This window comes from Miniopterus schreibersii (assembly GCF_964146895.1).
Source record: "Miniopterus schreibersii genome assembly, chromosome: 6".
Classification (NCBI taxonomy): Eukaryota; Metazoa; Chordata; class Mammalia; order Chiroptera; family Miniopteridae; genus Miniopterus; species Miniopterus schreibersii.
This window is the reverse complement of record NC_138107.1, coordinates 3,164,289-3,182,542: the sequence shown is the minus strand read 5'-3', so window position 1 is coordinate 3,182,542 and position 18,254 is coordinate 3,164,289. Positions and strand designations below refer to the sequence as shown.

Here is an 18,254-nt window from a genome sequence, read left to right as displayed (position 1 = left end):
ACTTTCTCCAAAATAAACTTTATTCCTAAGATGAAACAAAATTTCCAGGGAAACTGTGAACTCTGGGTCTGAAGAAGATAAAGAAACGAAAAGGGCATGGCAGCCCACTGGGGTATGGGAAGTGGAGGAGGGCTGAGGAAGGACTCTCAGAGGATGGTGGTGGCCGCAGGGAGCACTTCCTGACTCATGAAAATGTCCAGGTCCACATTGGGATCTTCCAAATCCAGTTTCAGAAATTTATCTACTAATGTCTGGCAACTGAGGACAGAAAACAGTGCAGTGTATGAGAGAATGGATTACTGAGTCCTGAGCAGAGGGGAGAGACTGTGGCACAGGAAACCCAGGACCTTGAAAATTTAGGGATTTCAGAAAGAAATAGTGGGTCACTGAAAGGCAAAGAGGCTTTCTGAGTCCCAGAAAAGGGAGAAGAGCTGCAGAAGATGCTGCCACAGGAAACAAGGATCCTGGGTCATACACTCACTTTTCCATTTGCTGCTCCTTTAGCAACTCCTTGACAGGCTGGATGGGTTTTCCACTGCGGATCAAGTCTGAGACCTAGGAACAAAAACGCGGGAAGGGGTGGGGGAACTGGATAAGAAAAGAGGAAATAAGGGTCAGAAATCCCATGGCTCCAGAAACCCAGGCCCCTGAGAAGAGAAGGGACAGTGGAAGGGAGCCCAGATGGACAGGGTTGGCATCTGGTCTCATCACCTCCTTGCCACGCGCTATGAGCTTGTCAGGAAGCCTGGCTTGGGCAGCTGTGTGAAAGGCATGGCTGGCATTGGCAACACCTTCACAAACCCGATAGAAGAAGACAAGGTCATTCCCATCTTTACAGGTCTCCATGGTCTTAAAAAATAAAAGAGGACAGTGTGTCATCACTCAGCTTCCAGCTCTGAAACCCATGGCCAATCCCTGGGGGAGTGAGGAAAGGAAGGGGCATGGCCCCTGTGTTCAGGGAGCCCGTTCTGATGAAGGAGCCAGTCTCCAACTCTGCAAAACGCTTGGCTTAGGGACCCGTAGGGGGCTAGATTAGTTTCCTCACCAAATACTGCACAAGGGGCGCCTGTGGCAACAACTGTAGCTGAACGAGGCTCAGAAAGTTGGTGGCCACAAAGATGTGGGGGCACGTGGGTCCAAGTGCCAGCCAGTGTCGGAGCACAGCAGCCAGAAGTGCGAGCCCATCTACCTGTGCAGAGGACAGGGTAAGTGTGCAGACCATGGGTGCCCCATGTGCACCCCTCCACCTGCCCTGGCCTTCCCATCTTGTGCTTTTCTGTTTCTTTTCCACCCACACACCCCTATTCTTTCCCTGAGGCCCAGCCTCCCCTCATGCTCCTTTGCCCTCCTGCATTTTCTCCTTAGTTCCTCATCAGTTTTTCCCCTCACCGTGTTGGTTCCCTTTCCGAATTCATCAATAAGGACCAGAGACTGTTCTGTGGCATTGTTCACTGCTTTTGCCACCTGCTGGTACCAGGTGGACAAAGGAGAGTTTCATTAGCACCCGAGACCTGTAACATACTGACCAGTCTGCCTGTGAATAAAGCTGCTTGTATATGTGTGCACCCTACTGGACTGCAAATTCTTTAATGGCGAGGTACATGTTTTGTTCACCCTTTCATTGCCTACAGTGCCTCATACAAAGCAAGGGTTCAAAAGAGGTTCCCTAGCCCTGGCTGGTGTGGGTCAGTGGTTAAAGAGTCAGACACGCACCAAAGGGTCGTGGGTACAATTCCCAGTTAAGGGCACGTACCTGGGTTGCAGGTTCAATTCCCAGCCCTGGTTGGGGGGGGGGGGGCGTGCAGGAGGCAACCAATTGATGTGTCTCTCTCACATTGATGTTTCTCTCCCCCCCTCTAAAAATCAATGGAAAAATATTCTCTGGTGAAGATTAATAAAAAATAAAGAAGAGGTTCCCTAGTGTAGAGGGCAGGCAGCAGAAGGAATGTTTTTTCTGTTCTGATAATTTTTCAAGGGTACAGTTCCTTCCCCATCCCCCCCCCAATCCCACCTCTCTGTTCCCTTTGACCTGGTTGAGGTCGATCATGAAAGTGGAGAGGCCAAGAGAGATGGATTCACAGCTATGAATACGGGTGAAGATGGCGTCTACTGCCCCAATTTCAGCTTCCTCTGCTGGCACAAAGCTGCCCACCAAGGCCATGAATGTGATCAAGCCCACCTGAGCAGAGAAGGAGACCGAGTCTGGGGCCTGCCTGGTGGTAGGGGCTGAGGCTAAACTGAGGAGTGAATGATAGATTAAGGAGACATGGACACAGTTTAATAGAAGATCAAAGCCCCTTCCATTCACTTTAGAATCAGTAGAGAGGGGCAGGGAGTGGGCAGAGGCACAATGAGGAATGGTGTGAACCTATTCAGAGGCGGGGGAAGGGAACTGAGGCCATGGAAGCTCTATTAGGGCATGGCTCTCTCTCAAGTGGAGAATGGAACATTAGGTAGAAGAGCAGGGTGTCGGTTATGATGTCTTCATAACAGGCAGGGTCAGAACACAGCAGGAGAAGAACTGCAGGGACCTGGGTTGGCTGGCAGGTGGGGATGAGATGATGGAGAAGATGCCAGAGGCCCAGTGTGCAGGGTTCTCCTACCTGTTTGAGGTATATGCTCTTCCCTGAGGAGTTGGGTCCAGTGATGACTTTGACCCTCCCTTTGTCCCCACTGCACTCTGTGGAGTTGGGCACGAAGGTTCGGGCACAGAGTTCCATCAGAGGATGTCTGCAGTGGGTGGAGAGGTACCTCACACATCGCCTAGATGGGTGAAGCCCCCAGAATATGGGGCCTTCAGGCCCCTCGTGCCTATGCCTCCACCCCCTTCTGTTCTCACCTGCCATTCTGGATTCGTACCCCAAGGAGTTGGGGGGAGTAACGGGGCCTTGAGTAGCTATAGTCCCGGGCAGCACTGGCAAGAGCCAGCAGGACGTCCAGGCGGGAGGCAAGGTCTAACACCCGGGTCAAGACAGCCGCCCGCGCCAGCACCTGACACTGCAGCTGGTACATCAGCAGGGTCTCCTGGTCTGCTGGTAGGTGAGGGTGGAGCTGGGAGTCAGCTCCAGGGGAATGTGAATGAAAGACAAAGAAGCCAACAGAGGGACTTGGAAACTAGCTTGAAGATACAGTGAGACACCCAGAGACGTTCAGAGGAGAGGATGTGGAGTCAGAGTGAAAGAGAGAGCAGGAAGGAAAGGAGCCCGTTGGAGTCCTCTCCCTTCCAGCCTTTTGCTCCTCCTCACCGCGGATGTCGCAGTGCAGGTCCCCCAGCAACGTATCCAGCTCCCTGGTTCGAGTGCTGCGGTAGTGCAGCTTCTCCTCCGAGAGAAACTGGGTAGGAGAGTTCAAGCTGTGGGCTTTGCACCTCTTGGTCCTCACCCTCTCCCACACTTCCAACCCCCTGAACGCCCCCCGACTTATCTCTCCTTCATCTTAGAGCTAATACAGATCAAAGTAAAACTACAGAAGAGAGGCCCCATACTGGGTAGTGCTGATGGGGTAAGGCCCGCTGACAGCTGCTGATTCGGTTTCCTGTCACCTCCCTACAGAGGTCGAGGGTCTTACCATGAAGTCCAGTCCCTCAATCTCAAAGTCACTGGCCTCCACCATGGAAGGCAGGCGTGGAACAGAAAGAAGGAAGCCGATCTGGGGAGATTAAAGAGGAGATGCAGCAGAGCGTGATGTACGTACTGGGCACTTTCTCTCCCTAGAGGAAGCCAGAGTCCCTTGTATCCCCAATACTTCCCTCAGGGGCCTAGAGCTACCACAAGGTGTTCATGTTCTTCAGACTTCTCCAGAAGTTTTCTTATCTACCAATGTGTCCTTCATAAGCCTACTCTCTCCCCCAAAGGCCCCTAGAGGTTACACCCAGCTTGCTGCCCTCACCAGAGGGATATAGATGACACTGCATGAAGGAATGCGCGAGTCCAGATTCTCCAGCTCCTTCCGAGCGACCTCAGTGAGGAAACTGGGAAGCCCCACCAGCCTTCGTTTTTCTAGGAAGGTGGAAGACATGTGGCTATCAAAAGTAAGGTTCCTGCCCTGGTTGCCGTGATTATCCCCGGTTGTAGTGGTCACCTACCAAGGATGGCATCCCATCACTGTGCAGGCTTGTGTTTCAGGGCTCACAGGCCCTTCCCCACACCCAGTACTCACTCTCATCAATTTCAGGATCTATGTTGGGGAGGACTGTGAAGCGATTTGCAGCAAGACTACCCTCAAAGTCCACCTGAGGAGGCAAGAAGTCCAGTTGCTTATCAGCTAGCACCATCTCTCAGTCCTGTTGCTCACCTCTACCTGGGCCCCAATTCTCCCTGCAGTCCCTGATTTAACCCTAACCCTCCAAGCACATCCCTAATGTTCTGCCACCATTCCATGGTGAATGGTGAATGTCCTTTCACCACTCCATTCTTTAGTCATTCAACTGAGCTCAATGTCTCCCAGGACTTTCCCATCTTCCACACCACATCTCTTGCCTCTAGTTCCCCAGAGGTTTGGCCTTCTTCCTTCCACTCACCACTTTCCCAATGAGGCTGGCAATGTGGTGCAAGTCATCAGAGAACTCATGGGCAATGTCCCGAAAGAGCTGGATGGATTGGGGCAGGGAGCGACAGGCATCCCTCAGGCCCAGGGCACTGTACACAGTCTGTAGGAGAAATGGACAGAGGAGGGTGGCCCACACCCAGCCCCAGCTGGAGTGAGGGGACAGGGATGGACTGAGAACAAAGGCCAACAAGGAAAAACACAATAACAAAGACAGAGAGAAGATCTCAAAAGCAAAATGAAATAGCGAGGGGAAAAATGTGCCAGGCACTGCACTAAACACTGAGGTAAAAAGACAACCAAGAGCCCAGCCACGTGGCTTGGGGGTTGAGCATCAACCTATGATCTAGTAGATGGTGGTTTGATTCCCCAGAGGGCACATGCCCAGGCTTCGGGCTCGATCCCCAGTAGGGGGTGTGCAGGAGGCAGCCCATCAATGACTCTCTCCCATCATTGACATTTCTATCTCTTGTTCCCTCTCCTTTCCTTTCTCTAAAATCAATAAAAATATATATTATATTAAAAAAAAAGACAACCAAGATATGATCCCTGTCCATATGAGCTTACAGCCTAGGGAGGAAGAGAATTTTTTGAAATTATTTTTAAATTTATTTTTAAATATATCTTTTTGGTTTTTGTTAATCCTTACTCGAGGATATTATTTCCATTGCTTTTTATATATTTTTTATTTTTTTACTTTATTTTATTTTTTAAAATATGTCTTTTAAAAAAGTATATTTTTATTGATTTTAGAAAGAGGAAGGGAGAGAGAGAGAAACATCAATGATGACAGTCATTGATTGGCTGCCCCCTGCACACCCCCTACTGGGGATCAAGCCCTCAACCTGGGCATGTGCCCTGCTGGGGAATCGAACCACGATCTCCTGGATCATAGGTCGATGCTCAATTTCTGAGCCATGCTAGCCAGGCTTTTCCATTGCTTTTTGGAGAGAATAGAAGGGAAGGAGGGAAGGGGGAGAAAGGGGAAGAGAAATACACTGATGTGAGAGAGACACATTGATTGGTTGCCTCCTGCACAAGCCCTTACTGAGGCTGGGGACTAAACCTGCAACCCAGGTACATGCCCTTGACTGGGTTTACATAAGTATATAATTAAATTAAATTTTAAAAAGAAATTCCTAAAAATGAAAAATAGAATGAAACAAATGAACATAAATGTATGTCCATATAGTGGCATAACCACACAGAGAGGAACTATTCCAAGTGACTAAAACACAGTAATTTGTACATCCCTCGTGAGTACAAAAAGAACTGTCCCTCCTCTCCCCTCAAAAAAATCTTAACAGGCCCGGCCAGTGTGGTTCAGTGGTTGAGCATCGACCCATGGACCTGGAGGTCACATTTGTTGCCTTTTTATTTTTATTTTTTTAAATTTTTAAATATACCTTTATTGATTTCAGAGAGAGGAAAGGAGAGGGAGAGCGACAGAAACATCAATGATGAGAGGGTCATTGATCGAGCCCGCAACCGGGCATGTGCCCTGACCGGGAATCGAACTCCAATCGCCTGGATCCTAGGTCGACGCTCAACCTCTGAAGCACGCCCGGCAGGCTGGAGGTCACATTTGATTTGATTCCCAGGCAGGGCACGTGCCCAGGCTGCGGGCTGAATCCCCCCGGGGGGGGGGGGTACAGGATGAATCTGATACATGATTTTCTCTCATCATTGATGTTTCTATTTTTCTGTCTCCCTCCCTTCCTCTGTCTGAAATCAATAAAAACACATATTTTAAAAATCTTAAGTTTTCAATAATCATATAGTTGGTAGTAGTGCTGGTATTGCTGTAAGATTGTTATGGATGTAATGTAGAAAAAAGCAAATGAGTGATATTCTAATTTTATCATTCCTAGCGTTACTGAGAACCAGAATTTCCAGAATGGAAGAAGAAAATATTGAAGAGATAAGTACAGTAAAGGAATATACAAGGTAAGAACACTGTGGTTCCAAATGGTTGTGTTGGTACTAATTTATGTTTTGTTTTTAAAGTTCCTAGATTTGTCCCTAGAAAAGGCCTAGAAGCAGTAAGCAAAACATGATGAGCACCCTCTAGCCTTCAGATTGTGGTACAGAAATAATATTTCTCCCTTAAAGGAACCAGGGTTCCTTGGAGAAATGTCCGGTTCCAGGTTAGAACCAGATGTAAATTATATATCTGGTACACCTTGTCAAACCAGAGAGCAGGGAAGCTATCAGAGTCTACCAGGGTTGTGTTTAAAGGACTCAGAAGCCAACCTCAAGAGGCTCCCACTGGAAAAGATGGAATAACTTGAACATGTATAAAGAATAAAAACGCAGTGGACTGGAAGACGTATGTAAATCTATGAGCTCATGATGATACTAGAATAACAACAACAAAAAATTCATTGGCTACCTGGGAGGATGTTAGGGAACTAATTTACTAAGAAAAAAAATCAAGCAATTTTCTGTGATATGAATTGTATCACTGGGTAACCAAAGAGCAGAGGAAGTTTTTCTTTTTTTTCTCCCCATTGCTTTTTCAGAGAGTGGAAGGGAGAGATAGAGACAGAGAGAGAGAGAAACATTGATATGAGAAAGACACATTGATTGGTTCTCCCACAAACGCCCCGAGGCATGTGCCCTTGGCTGAAATCAAACCCAGGAACCTTCAGTCAGAGGGCCTATGCTCTAGCCACTAGGACAAGCCGGCTAGGCAGGAAGTTTTTCTTTAGGAAAATTTTCTGGCTAATAAATAAAGGAAGAAAGGCAGAATTAAAATAGCCACTTTGCAATCCCTAATAAAGTAATGGATGTAGGTATTGAACACAAAAGGCTGTTAACATCGCAAAAAGAGGGATAGATATATTAGACATTATGTTCTTCTACTTATGAAATAGTATTTTTTAAAAATCAAACTTGAACCTGATCGAGCGCCTTTTTAGATTCAACTATCAATTTACAAAAATTTTAGAAAAGACAGAAACATGTCAAAACCACCTAGGGAATATAATCAGCAAAATCCAGGCTAAGAGAAGTTCTATATGACAAATGACTCAGCTTCGTGAACAAATAACTTGTAAGGGGGATGAAAATGAAAGGGGAGGGGAGGGGAGGGGAGGGGAGGGGAGGGGAGGGGAGGGGAGGGGAGGGGAGGGGAGGGGAGGGGAGGGGAGGGGAGGGGAGGGGAGGGACACAGGGAGAAGGAGGAACCCATAAGAGACTTAAAGAGACATCATCCCATTGCCATATGCTGAACATATTTGGTTCCTAATTAAACTAATTTAAAAAATCATGATATTTAAGGGCTCATTAAAAATATATTTTGTCCAAAGAGAATTCAAGCATATTTTAAAGCACATTTAAAAAAAAATTTTTTTATTGATTTCAGAGAGAGGAAGGAAGAGAGAGAGAGATAGAAACACCAATGATGAGAGGACAGTCATTGATTGGCTGCCTCCTGCACACCCCCGACTGGGGATCAAGCCCTCAACCTGGGCATGTGCCCTGCTGGGGAATCGAACCATGATCTCCTGGATCCTAGGTTCCACGTTCAACCACTGAGCCATTAAAGGAGGTTTCCAAGACAGTTGCAAAGGACTTAGGCAGATATGTTAGGGGCGTAGTCTGTAGTTCTGACTATTCTGCAGAACTTCTAGCGCCAATAATGGAGCGACAGAATTCGTTCTCACTAACTTACTGTGTAACCTTGGATAAGCTACTTAACCTTCCTGAGACTGGTCTTCGTCATTTTAAAATAACTAGTACCGAAGATTAAAGATGGCAGTGGACTGAGTGGAAGCTAAAAGTAACTAGTATCACCTGGCCATTGGCTCAGAGGTTGAGCATGGAACCTAGGATCTAAGAGATCTTGGTTCCATTCCGGTCAGGGCACATGCCTGGGTTTTGGGCTTGATCCCCAGTCGGGGGCGTGCAGGAGGCAGCTGATGAATGACTCTCTCATCATTGATGTTTCTTTCTCTCTCTCTCCCTTCCTCTCTCTGAATTCAATAAATATATATATATTTTTTAAATAAATAAATAAAGTAACTAGTATTGCTGTGAGGATTAAACAAGGTACTACTCATTCCATTCCCAGCATCATAATTTGCACAATGTTAGTTAATTGCTCCACTCCTACATCCCAACCCCAACTCCATTCTGCACAACCTCAATCCTCTTTATCTTTTACTTCTATAATAATCATGTCAACTTTAGTACATCAGAGAAAACTTAGACTCAGCAACAACCTCAAATTTCTAATCTAATCCCATATCATCTATGAAGTATTTCCCACTATACATTCCAATGAATTATCAAGCTATTGAGACTGCTTGCTTGTTGATACTAGAAACAACATGTCTCTCCTGGCACTCACCAATGCTTTGAGGCTGTTCCCTCCCTCTGAAATTCTTTCCCTTTCTCAAAAATAAATAAATAAATAAATAAATAAAATATATATATATGTATGTATATATATGTGTGTGTGTGTATATATATATATAAAGAAAAAGAGAGAAAAAATCATGACACTTAAGAGATGAGATTTAAACATTATATAGTTGATTATATTAAACAATTATGTTAATTTTGAGGTAAGATAATGGTAGTTATTCATTTTAAAATTTTTGTTGTTGTTGTTAATCCTCACCCAAGGATATTTTTTCCATAGACTTTTTTTCTTTTAAGGAAAATCTTTTTTTAAAAATTTTATTTTTTAAATGTTTTTATTTATTTTAGAGCGAGAGGAAGGGAGGGTAGAGAGATGGAAACATCGATGAGAGAGAAACATCAATTAGCTGCCTCCTGCACACCTACTGGGGATGACAGGGAATCAAAAGAGTGACCTCTTGGTTCATGGGTCAGTGCTCAACCACTGAGCAACACCGGCTGGGCTCTATTAATTTTTAGAGAGAGTGGAAGGGAGGGATGGGGGGGAGAGAGACACATCTATTGGTTACCTCCCACATGTGCCCCAACTGGAACTGGGGATCAAACCTGCAACCCAGGTAGGTGTCCTTGTGATTGGGAATCAAACCTGCAACCCTTCTATGTGTGGGCTGACACTCCAACCATGGAGCCACATGAGCCATGGCAGTAGTTATTCTTTTTTAAAAATAATTTCTTTTAGAAATCATACTTAAACATTTATGGATAAAATGATGGCTGGGAATTGCTTCAAAATAATCCAGAAAGTGGAAAGTGGGAGAAGATATACATGAAACAAGATTGGCATGAATCAGTGTTGAACCTGCAAGGTGGATACATGAGGGTTCATTTTATTATTCTCTCAAAATTTTTTCGACAGCCCTGGCCGGTGTGGCTCGGTTGGAGCATCATCCTGCACACCAAAAGGTTGCTGGTTCGACTCCAGGTCAGGGCACACATTCCTGGTTGTGGGTTGGATCCCAGGTGGGGGCATGTACAGGAGGCAACCAATCAATGTTTCCCTCATACATCAATGTTTCTCTCTCCCTCTTTCTCCCCTTTCCACTCTCTAAAATCAGGAAAAATAATATCCTCTAGTAAGGATTAAATACAAAAAATAAACATTTTGGACACTATCCACAACACAAGCTTTAAAAAAGTTTCAGGATAAAGCTGAACAGGGTAACCACAATACAGAGGGTCTAGAACACATGCTGAGGGGCTTAACCTGAACTTCTAGGATTCAAGAAGGTAGGTCCTACCTTGTAGAGAACCTGCCAGTCACTGACCTTGGTGTGGGACAACTTCATGCGTTTCAGAATCAGCTACAGTCAGAGAAGGACAGTCGGACAGGGAGACAGCCACTGTTTTCCCTCTCTCACCCTAATGCCCCTCAGGAAGCCCAGTGTCCCAGATTGGCCCTCAACCTCCTTCCCCACCTCCCTGCCCCCAACCCTGGGCTCACAGGCACGCTCTTGATGTGACCCAGCAACCTATGCAGCATCTGAGCCATTTCCAGATTCTGGGGTAGCAGGAAAAACTGAATGACATCCAGGCGAGAATTTAGTTCCCCCAGGTCATGAGTTGGACGTGTGAACCACAGCCTGGAAGTGAAGGTTGGGGTGAGGAGACCTGAAATTACATCTGTTCTCATCATTGTCTTGATCTCAATTTGTGAAAATGCATGTTTGCAGGTCCCTGGAGATTGTGGCAATATGTATCTGTACTGGCAAGTACAGTGTCCTATCTATGCAGGGGTGTCCACATATATCTACTGAATCTCTCTGGATATGAGCACAACTGTGTCTGTGTATCACGGTTTTGATGGAGATGACATGTGTCATTCCATGTGATAGAGTTTGTCAATATTTTAGGAGAACAGTATGTTGAGGCTTTTGTATGACAACACTCTAGCTCTCTCGGTGGCTGAATAGGAGAGGGTGAGTCAGACTGAGGTTGTATATCTGAATTAGCTGTGAAAGCGTCTCTGGTATAATAGCACAGACATTTGTCTTCCCTGTACTTCCTGTTTTAAGTATATAATTGTCCCATGTGGAATGATTTAAGTCCTCAATTCATGATAATGGTCATCTCTGCAGAGAAAAGATTGGAGAGGGATATTTAAGGGGCTTCAATAATACTGTCTAATTTTTAAGTTGGCCAGTAGAAACGCAGAGGTTTATGTTATTCTTACTAGTATTTATACCTTTTGTGTATCTGAGGTATTTACTACTACTAACTTAGTGTATCGAAACGTCTCATCTATGTTTGTCTAGTTCTGGGTGTCCCTATCTCACTATGGTTATGAAAAGTGTATGATTCTATAAGGACCTGTAAGCGCAGTTTTTTCTACATTAGAGCAAGCCATTAGGCATCCATTTTGTATAGGAGCCAACATGTGGAGCCACTGGGGCCTGAGGATATGTATCTCACACTGTAGTCTATGCCAGTTACCCTGTGTTAGAACACCCCAGGTTAGAATAAAGTGGAGGACTCAGTTGGATTTGAGGGTGGATTTTAGGTACCTCGGTTCTTTGGCTACAAAAGGCTGCTCCATGCAGGACAGTTTAGGACAGTCTGTGAATGTCTGTCCCCACCTTGGAGAGCACATGAGCCTCACCAAGCTAACTTTCATGTAAAACATCTGGGTTTTTACTGCTAGTGCCAGGAGAGTTTAATCAAGCCAAATTTCCTCATTTTATAGCAGAGGAAATGAGGCCCTTATAGCATAAGCAACTTGTCCAAAGTCATACTGCTAGTAAGAAGCTGGGGCTCAAATTCAGGTCTCCAGACTACTAGGACAGTGCTCTTTAGAGCATACTGTGACATTCAACTAACTTCCTGGTGCACTGTCCAGCTTTAGGCCAGCTGGGCCCTTAGTTCATCATTCAGGGTATGGTTCCATGCCCTGCGGCATCCTATCTGGGGAATCTGCATTTCTCCCCACCTTTAAGTCAGTTCTCTTCTCCACTGAGAATTCCTTCCCTCTCATCCCTGATTGAGATTAGAGATCTGTACCTGAAGCACTGGAGAATGTGTGGACAATTATATCACCCACCAATTACCTGGAAATTATCCTAAATTAATGTCCAAAAGGCACACATTGCAGGGCAGGTGAGGTGGGGGAAAGACTGTGCACCTATAGGCTAGCAAATGTTTCTGCAGAGTTTTTAGAGATGATGTCACCAGTGTGCTTGCATCTGTGAATTGTGCTCACTCATCAAGTGCTAATGAGTACAAGGCCACGTGGTAGGCACTGAGGTAACAGGAATGGCCACTGCACAGAGCTCACAGCTATGAGGGCAAAGAAATTCACCAACGACTAATTCCAATTGATGTGACAGTGCAACTAGAAAATATCAACCAGCACTAAGTGAGCACACAGGAAGGCGAATGTCAATCTCCTTACAAGGGCCTATGAAAAGCTTCATGAAAAAGGTAACAGTTGGGTTGCACCCTGAAGTAAGCTTTTGACAAGGAAGAACAGGGGACTTTTCAGAGGGAACAGCATAAACACAGGCACAATATATTTCCATGATGGCAAGTGGCCCTAAATGACTGGAATATAGGATGGATCTGGTAAGAAAGGATTTAGGAGGGGAATGGGAAGATAAGCCTGTTAATTAAAATTGGGGTGAATGGAAGGAATCCTGAACATCTAATCTTCATCCTACAGGTAATGGGGAATCCTCCTCAGGTTTATGTTATGTTTCTACCTAAGTTTTCTTAAAAAGTGGAGTGACATGCTCAGATCTCTGTTTTGGATTGACAGGTATTTTAGAATAAGGGATAGACTGGAAAAAATAAGAGGGTAGAGGCAGAGAGACCAATTTGGAGGCATACGCAATACTTCCGGTTAGAAATGACGATAGCCAGAATTAGAGCAGTGGAAAGAGGGAGAAGGGGATGGCTGAGAGAGACATTGGAGGATAGAACCAACAGGCCCTAGTGAATGACTGAATTTGGGGGGTGAGGGAGAAGCATCAGTCCAAGGTTCAGAGCTTGAGATGCTGTACTGACACCATTAACAAGAAAATGTCATTAACTAGAAAAGGGAATGCAGGAGGAGGAACAGGTCCAGTGGGTGTCAGTTTGGATGCTTGGAGTTTAAGCTGCCTGTGGACACAGCAGGTAGCAATGATATGTAATTGGCATTCTACATAGAACTCTGAACTAGACACACAAATTTGAGTTGTCAGAGGATAGTTCAAATTTGAAGTGTGGTTTTTATAATTAAAGATATTACCATGTGTACATTAGGGTTTTGTGATTATTTCTGCTGCTTGTATGTGTGTAAGTCTGAGTATCATCAATGAGTATATGTTTATCTGTGCTCACAATATAAAATGAGGATAATACTGGCTACCACATGGGGTTGTTATAAGGATTAAATGCATTTAGCCAGCATCACAGAAAGGGCAGTTGTTTTTATTACTACTGCATGGGGTGGTGTGTATGTCTGCAGACTGCATACATTAGCTTATAGCATGAGTGTGAGGCTCACTCACCTGAGCAGCTTCTCTCCCCACTTACAGCGGCATCTGTTGAGAATTCCTGTGGGGGTGTGGGGGAAGGGAAAGGAATGTGTGGCCGAGTCTGAGGCATCCAGGTCAGAGGTTACAGTGTTGGGCAGGCTGGCCTGGGGATCGTTTCCAGATACAGGACACAAAGGCAGCCAGAGGCAGCAGCTGGCCACAAGTCTGAGCTGGGATTACCTAACATGGGCTTAGGGGAGGGAATGGGCACTCATTGGAACACTCAGCCAAAAAAATATGCAAAGCAGGCACAGCTAGACTCACAAAGAGCCCAGTACATATATGTAAGCATTAGACACAACCCACCAATATGTGCATAGTGAAATCAGGTGGATACTTGGGGCGATGTCCCCAGTACACCCTAAAGTCAGAGACAACTGATAAAGACTCAATGCAAATCAAACATGGGCAGTTTCACAGTTACTAACTCTCCTCTATACATAGGGCCTCCCAAAGTCTACTAGGTGCACAGCTAGTAGAGACATTCATACAAACCTAAGGAATGAACATGGAATTGGTAAAGTAAGAGATGTGCCAATTACATTAGACAACTACAGGGTAAGGGGAGGTGCCCAAGTTCAGGGCAGGTACAAAGAGGATAAGAAAGCTGGACTGGAGTGCAAGAGGTATCTGGCAATAGTGGTGACGTGCAAAGAGAGGGGCTGGGACACGTCTTTGGAAGCAGCTGCTTTTCTGGAAGGCTTTTGTAGTATGAGGGATGGGGCACACATACCAAAGAGACTGAGCCCCTCCTTCAGTCCACTGGCCACTTTGTACACTGAGGGGTGAGACTCACTCTTAAATATCTGCAGAACACTGTCAGGGAGAAATGGGGGAGCTCTAGGTAACAAGAATTTTTAAAGGGAAATGAGAAAATGGCAGGGGTTGGGAACATCCTGCTGAGATCAAGTCAATGTAAGGTTTGTCCCTAACTTCTCTCTGCCTCAGTTTCTCCCTTCAGAAAAGTGAAACCTTTGTGCTTTTCTTCTCTCCCCCTCACTCCCACTTTTTTCCTTCAAGTAGATTGATCTTTTTTTTCTTTAAATATATCTTTATTCATTTCAGAGAGAGGAAGGGAGAGGGGGAGAGAGAGAAACATCAATGATTGAGAGTCACTGATCGGCTGCAGCTCGCAACCTGGGCATGTGCCCTGACCAGGAATCGAACCCCGATCTCCTGGCTCCTAGGTAGCTGCTCAACCGCTGAGCCAGGCCCAGCCAGGCCAAGTAGATTGGCCTTAGTAGCCCCGGGATTAAAGAAACTGGAGCTTCACTAGGACTATGAGAGCACTCCGCTTAACCCTTCTCCCTCCCCAGAGACGACAGCCTCCTTCACTTGCGTACCTGTAAGTATCTTGATCTATGCTCACCAGATGGGTCCTGAGGGCAGAAAATAAGCAGAAGAGAAGGTGCTGGGGCATGAGGGGTCAGAATTCATTTCTAAGTTTCACCCCCTTTGCCCCACCTCCCAGAACACTGTCTCAGTCTTCTCCCCAGAGCTCCACATTCCCTCAGGTGCTCCTGTGTATCCTAGAGCACTTTACCTGATTGGTCATTGCCGCCCACCTCTCTACCCCTACCCCCACCCCACCCTGTGTTAGTATTCAGGCCTCCCACCTTACTTTGGCTGAGGTTAGGGTAAATCACTTACAACACAAATTTCTTAAACCCCAGGATGGGAACGTTGATGCTATGGTCTTCCAGTTCAACCCCGATTCTTCTTCGGCCCAGGAACTTGAGTAGCCCTCCAAGTGCTCGAACCTGGGAGGGAATCAGTAGTGCAGCTGGGGTAAATCCCAATGTCCTGGATGCTGGATTACACCATGGAAAACTATAATTTTCCAGGGCTGGGCTAGAACCACCCAGGACTCAACCCAAGGGCTGGGGTGCTTTTGCCTTTCTCCAACCTGCAGCATCCCAGCCCTTACTTCCCAGGACCCATCTCACCGTGAGAAGGCAGTCAAAGGGAATAATGGAGGAGAGGAAGAGAATTTTCTCAGTGGTGGTCATGGAGTCTGGGATAAAAGAGTAGTTTCCAGAAAGGAGGCGCTGTTTGCTTATCTCCAGACCTATTTTGGAAAACACATGGAAGGGAAAGGTCTTATAGTCCAATTTTTCACCCCATTTTAAGAAAGTCAATAGAAGAGAAATGATCTGATTTGCCAAGTTCATGTAGGCAATTAATGGAAACAAGAACCAAATTTTCAGACTCTTGGTCTAACTCTCTCATTAGTCTGTATATGATATAAAGATGTTTGGCTGAGATCTTAGCCTAAGAAAGATATCTGTCTAGAATTGGGGACTTTTGGTCAAAAAGATCATATAACACTAATGCCCTAACATCTAACTAGGATAGAACATTCCCTGTCTTTTTTGCAAACTTGGGAAGGTTATGGAAGTGCCTTATGGATCATCAAGGTCACCGAGGCAGTGGCTCCCCCACACAGCACACCCCACCCCCAACAAACAGTTTTGGCTTAAAGGGGGAAAATTCCAATTCCAAAAAGTGTCACCACTCTCTTCTCAGGGGAGGCCCTCATTCCTAGACATGCCTAAGTGGCAGTTTCATAATAAGCTGCAGGTTATTAAAGGGTAGAGAACAAAAGAGATCCTGAGGAGACTGGCCATGGGGCTTGGAGAACACAAAGGTTTAGGATGAGATAAGGCTGAGATGGGGTGGAGTCAGGAGAATGGGATGGGAAAGTGGGATGCAGGAATGGGCAAAGCAAAAGGAGATACCAAAATCCACACTTGGCAAAAATATGATTTCAGGTCTCTTTGGATCTCTGGGTTCCTGGGAGGCTGTGAGGGAGGCAAAGAAAGGGCCATTAGTCTGTACATTTCAGTCTTTCTGCCTCTGCCCCGCCTTCTCTCTCTCCCAGTTTTGGCTTCCTGACTCCCTCCCTCCAAGACCCTTTAATCTCCTATAATATCCCATACTTTAGTCCTTTCTCATTTTCCCTCTCAATCTTACTCAGTCCTTACCAAGCTTCCCCAGAAACCGAGTCATATTCTCATCCTGTTTGGCACTGGTAACGACAGACCGGGGATTGATCTCATCCAGAACTTGGAAGGAGAACAGAGACCAAATGAGTTAAAGCATCTTTATCCCCTACGAGGAAACCCACAGCCTTATCTCCCTCCCCGTCTCAAAAACGTATTTCCTCTCTCTAAAAGTAGGGAGTGCCTAACACATTGGGAGCGTAGTTAGGAGTCAGGCATGAGAATCAGGAAAGGAAAGGAAGGGGTAGTAAGACTGGTGAGATGGTGGGAGGGAAGAGGGATGCCCTGGAGACCGTCACTGGAGTACAAACCCCAAGAGGACAGACATGGCTGATTTGCCCAGGACTGTACCTCCAGCACCTGATACATTGTAAACATCTAATAAATATCCGTTGAATAATAGACTGTCCTCTGGAAGTCAACTAATAAAACTAATTGTGTCAGGTAAGCACATATGAGGGAGACACTTCCGATCCCAGAGTAGAGGAATTGCTGGTTCTGCCCTCACCTCTCTGGAGAAGTTTGAGGCTCTCGTGGTCAGGGGCGTCCGGCATGAAGTGGATGGTGGAGTCACTAGTGTCATAGTAGGCAATGCCCAAGTAGCCTAAATTCCACAGCACACACAGATGGGTCTTTCTCGAGGGAAAAGGAAACCAGTACTTGAACCACTCGCCAGTGCAGGGCTGTGCCGCGCCTCACCTAATTGTCATCATTTCCTCCTCACTCTCCGAGGCAGGATCATCACCCCTTTCAGTACACGCGAAACAGGCGTCCGCGGAGGTGAGTGACCCAGCCCTCCTCCGCCCCTTTTTCTCCTAACACCCGGACGTTCCAGTCAACTCCCGGCTCTCCTGATTCGTTCGAACTCCTGCTCCCCGCGCCTCTCCGCCCCAGAGACCTCTGCCGGCTCTTCCACGTCGTCGTCCTCCGCCCCCCCGGGGCCCGGCACTGGGCCCGGGCTGGGGAAGCTGGCCGCGGCCGCCCCGGGTCCCGGTCCCTGCGGCATCCCGCCGGCGGTCGCTCCCACCGAAGCCATGGGCAGGAGGCTCTGCGGCTGCGGAAAAGGAAGGCGGCTCAGGCGCGCGCCCACCGGGAGGCGGCTGGCAGGGCGGCGCGCCCAGGTGCAGGGCACTGGGAAGTCTAGGAGCGGGCTGAGGCGAGGGAGAGGTCACATTTTGTTTTCAGCATCTGTGGGGCATTTCGAGGGGTGACTTCTCAGTATCTCGATGACGTACTGTCTGTGGAAGCCTCGCCCACCCACATTTCTGGGTGTTGCGCCGAGGTTGTACTAGGATGGAGACGCTGTGAGGGCCCTGTGGGGCGAGCTGGGCGAGTCTCCTCTCCCCGCCCCCGCCAGCCACGCCCCCAAGACCGCAGGCCCACGCTCTCGACTTCCCCGCCCCACTTGCGGACAGCTTGCGGAGTTTTCCCGCCTTTTCTCTCACCTGGACCTCGACGAGCGCGACACGAGTCACTAACAGCCACGAGCCTCCGAGAGGGCAGGAGCGCGCCAGCGCGGGAACAGGGTGCGCGCGCGCATGTCCTGCCCCCTTAGCTACTATTGGTCGGAGAGACCCGGATTCTGCCTAGAGAGCCAACAGGGTTAGAGGGAGGAGGGCGATCGCAGTCGCGGAGAGGGCTGGGCGCTGATTGGCCTATTCTCATGTGGGGCGGTGCCAGAACGTTCAAACTTCCCGCCCTCTGCCATTGCTTAGCACCTAAGCCTCTGGCCTTCTGGGTTTCCGGGATTTGATAAGTACGAGGCGGA

At 47.0% G+C, this 18,254-nt stretch overlaps 1 protein-coding gene across 1 annotated transcript; it reads right to left on the bottom strand.

Moving 5' to 3' along the window:
• Positions 1–5: 5 nt before the first annotated feature.
• MSH5 (mutS homolog 5) lies at positions 6–17,996 on the bottom strand. The gene is made up of 25 exons (XM_081140163.1): positions 17,932–17,996; positions 17,385–17,540; positions 16,995–17,118; positions 16,469–16,549; positions 16,223–16,285; positions 15,431–15,552; positions 15,135–15,244; positions 14,828–14,863; positions 14,218–14,300; positions 13,458–13,503; positions 10,415–10,553; positions 10,212–10,274; positions 4,520–4,648; positions 4,159–4,231; positions 3,889–3,998; positions 3,568–3,648; positions 3,246–3,333; positions 2,840–3,032; positions 2,604–2,730; positions 2,030–2,179; positions 1,390–1,464; positions 1,046–1,189; positions 712–849; positions 482–555; positions 6–258 (listed from the first exon to the last, which is right to left on the bottom strand). The coding sequence occupies exons 2-25, from the start codon at positions 17,520–17,522 to the stop codon at positions 147–149; spliced, it is 2,499 nt and encodes an 832-aa protein (XP_080996289.1). The 5' UTR covers positions 17,523–17,540; positions 17,932–17,996; the 3' UTR covers positions 6–146.
• Positions 17,997–18,254: the final 258 nt, after the last annotated feature.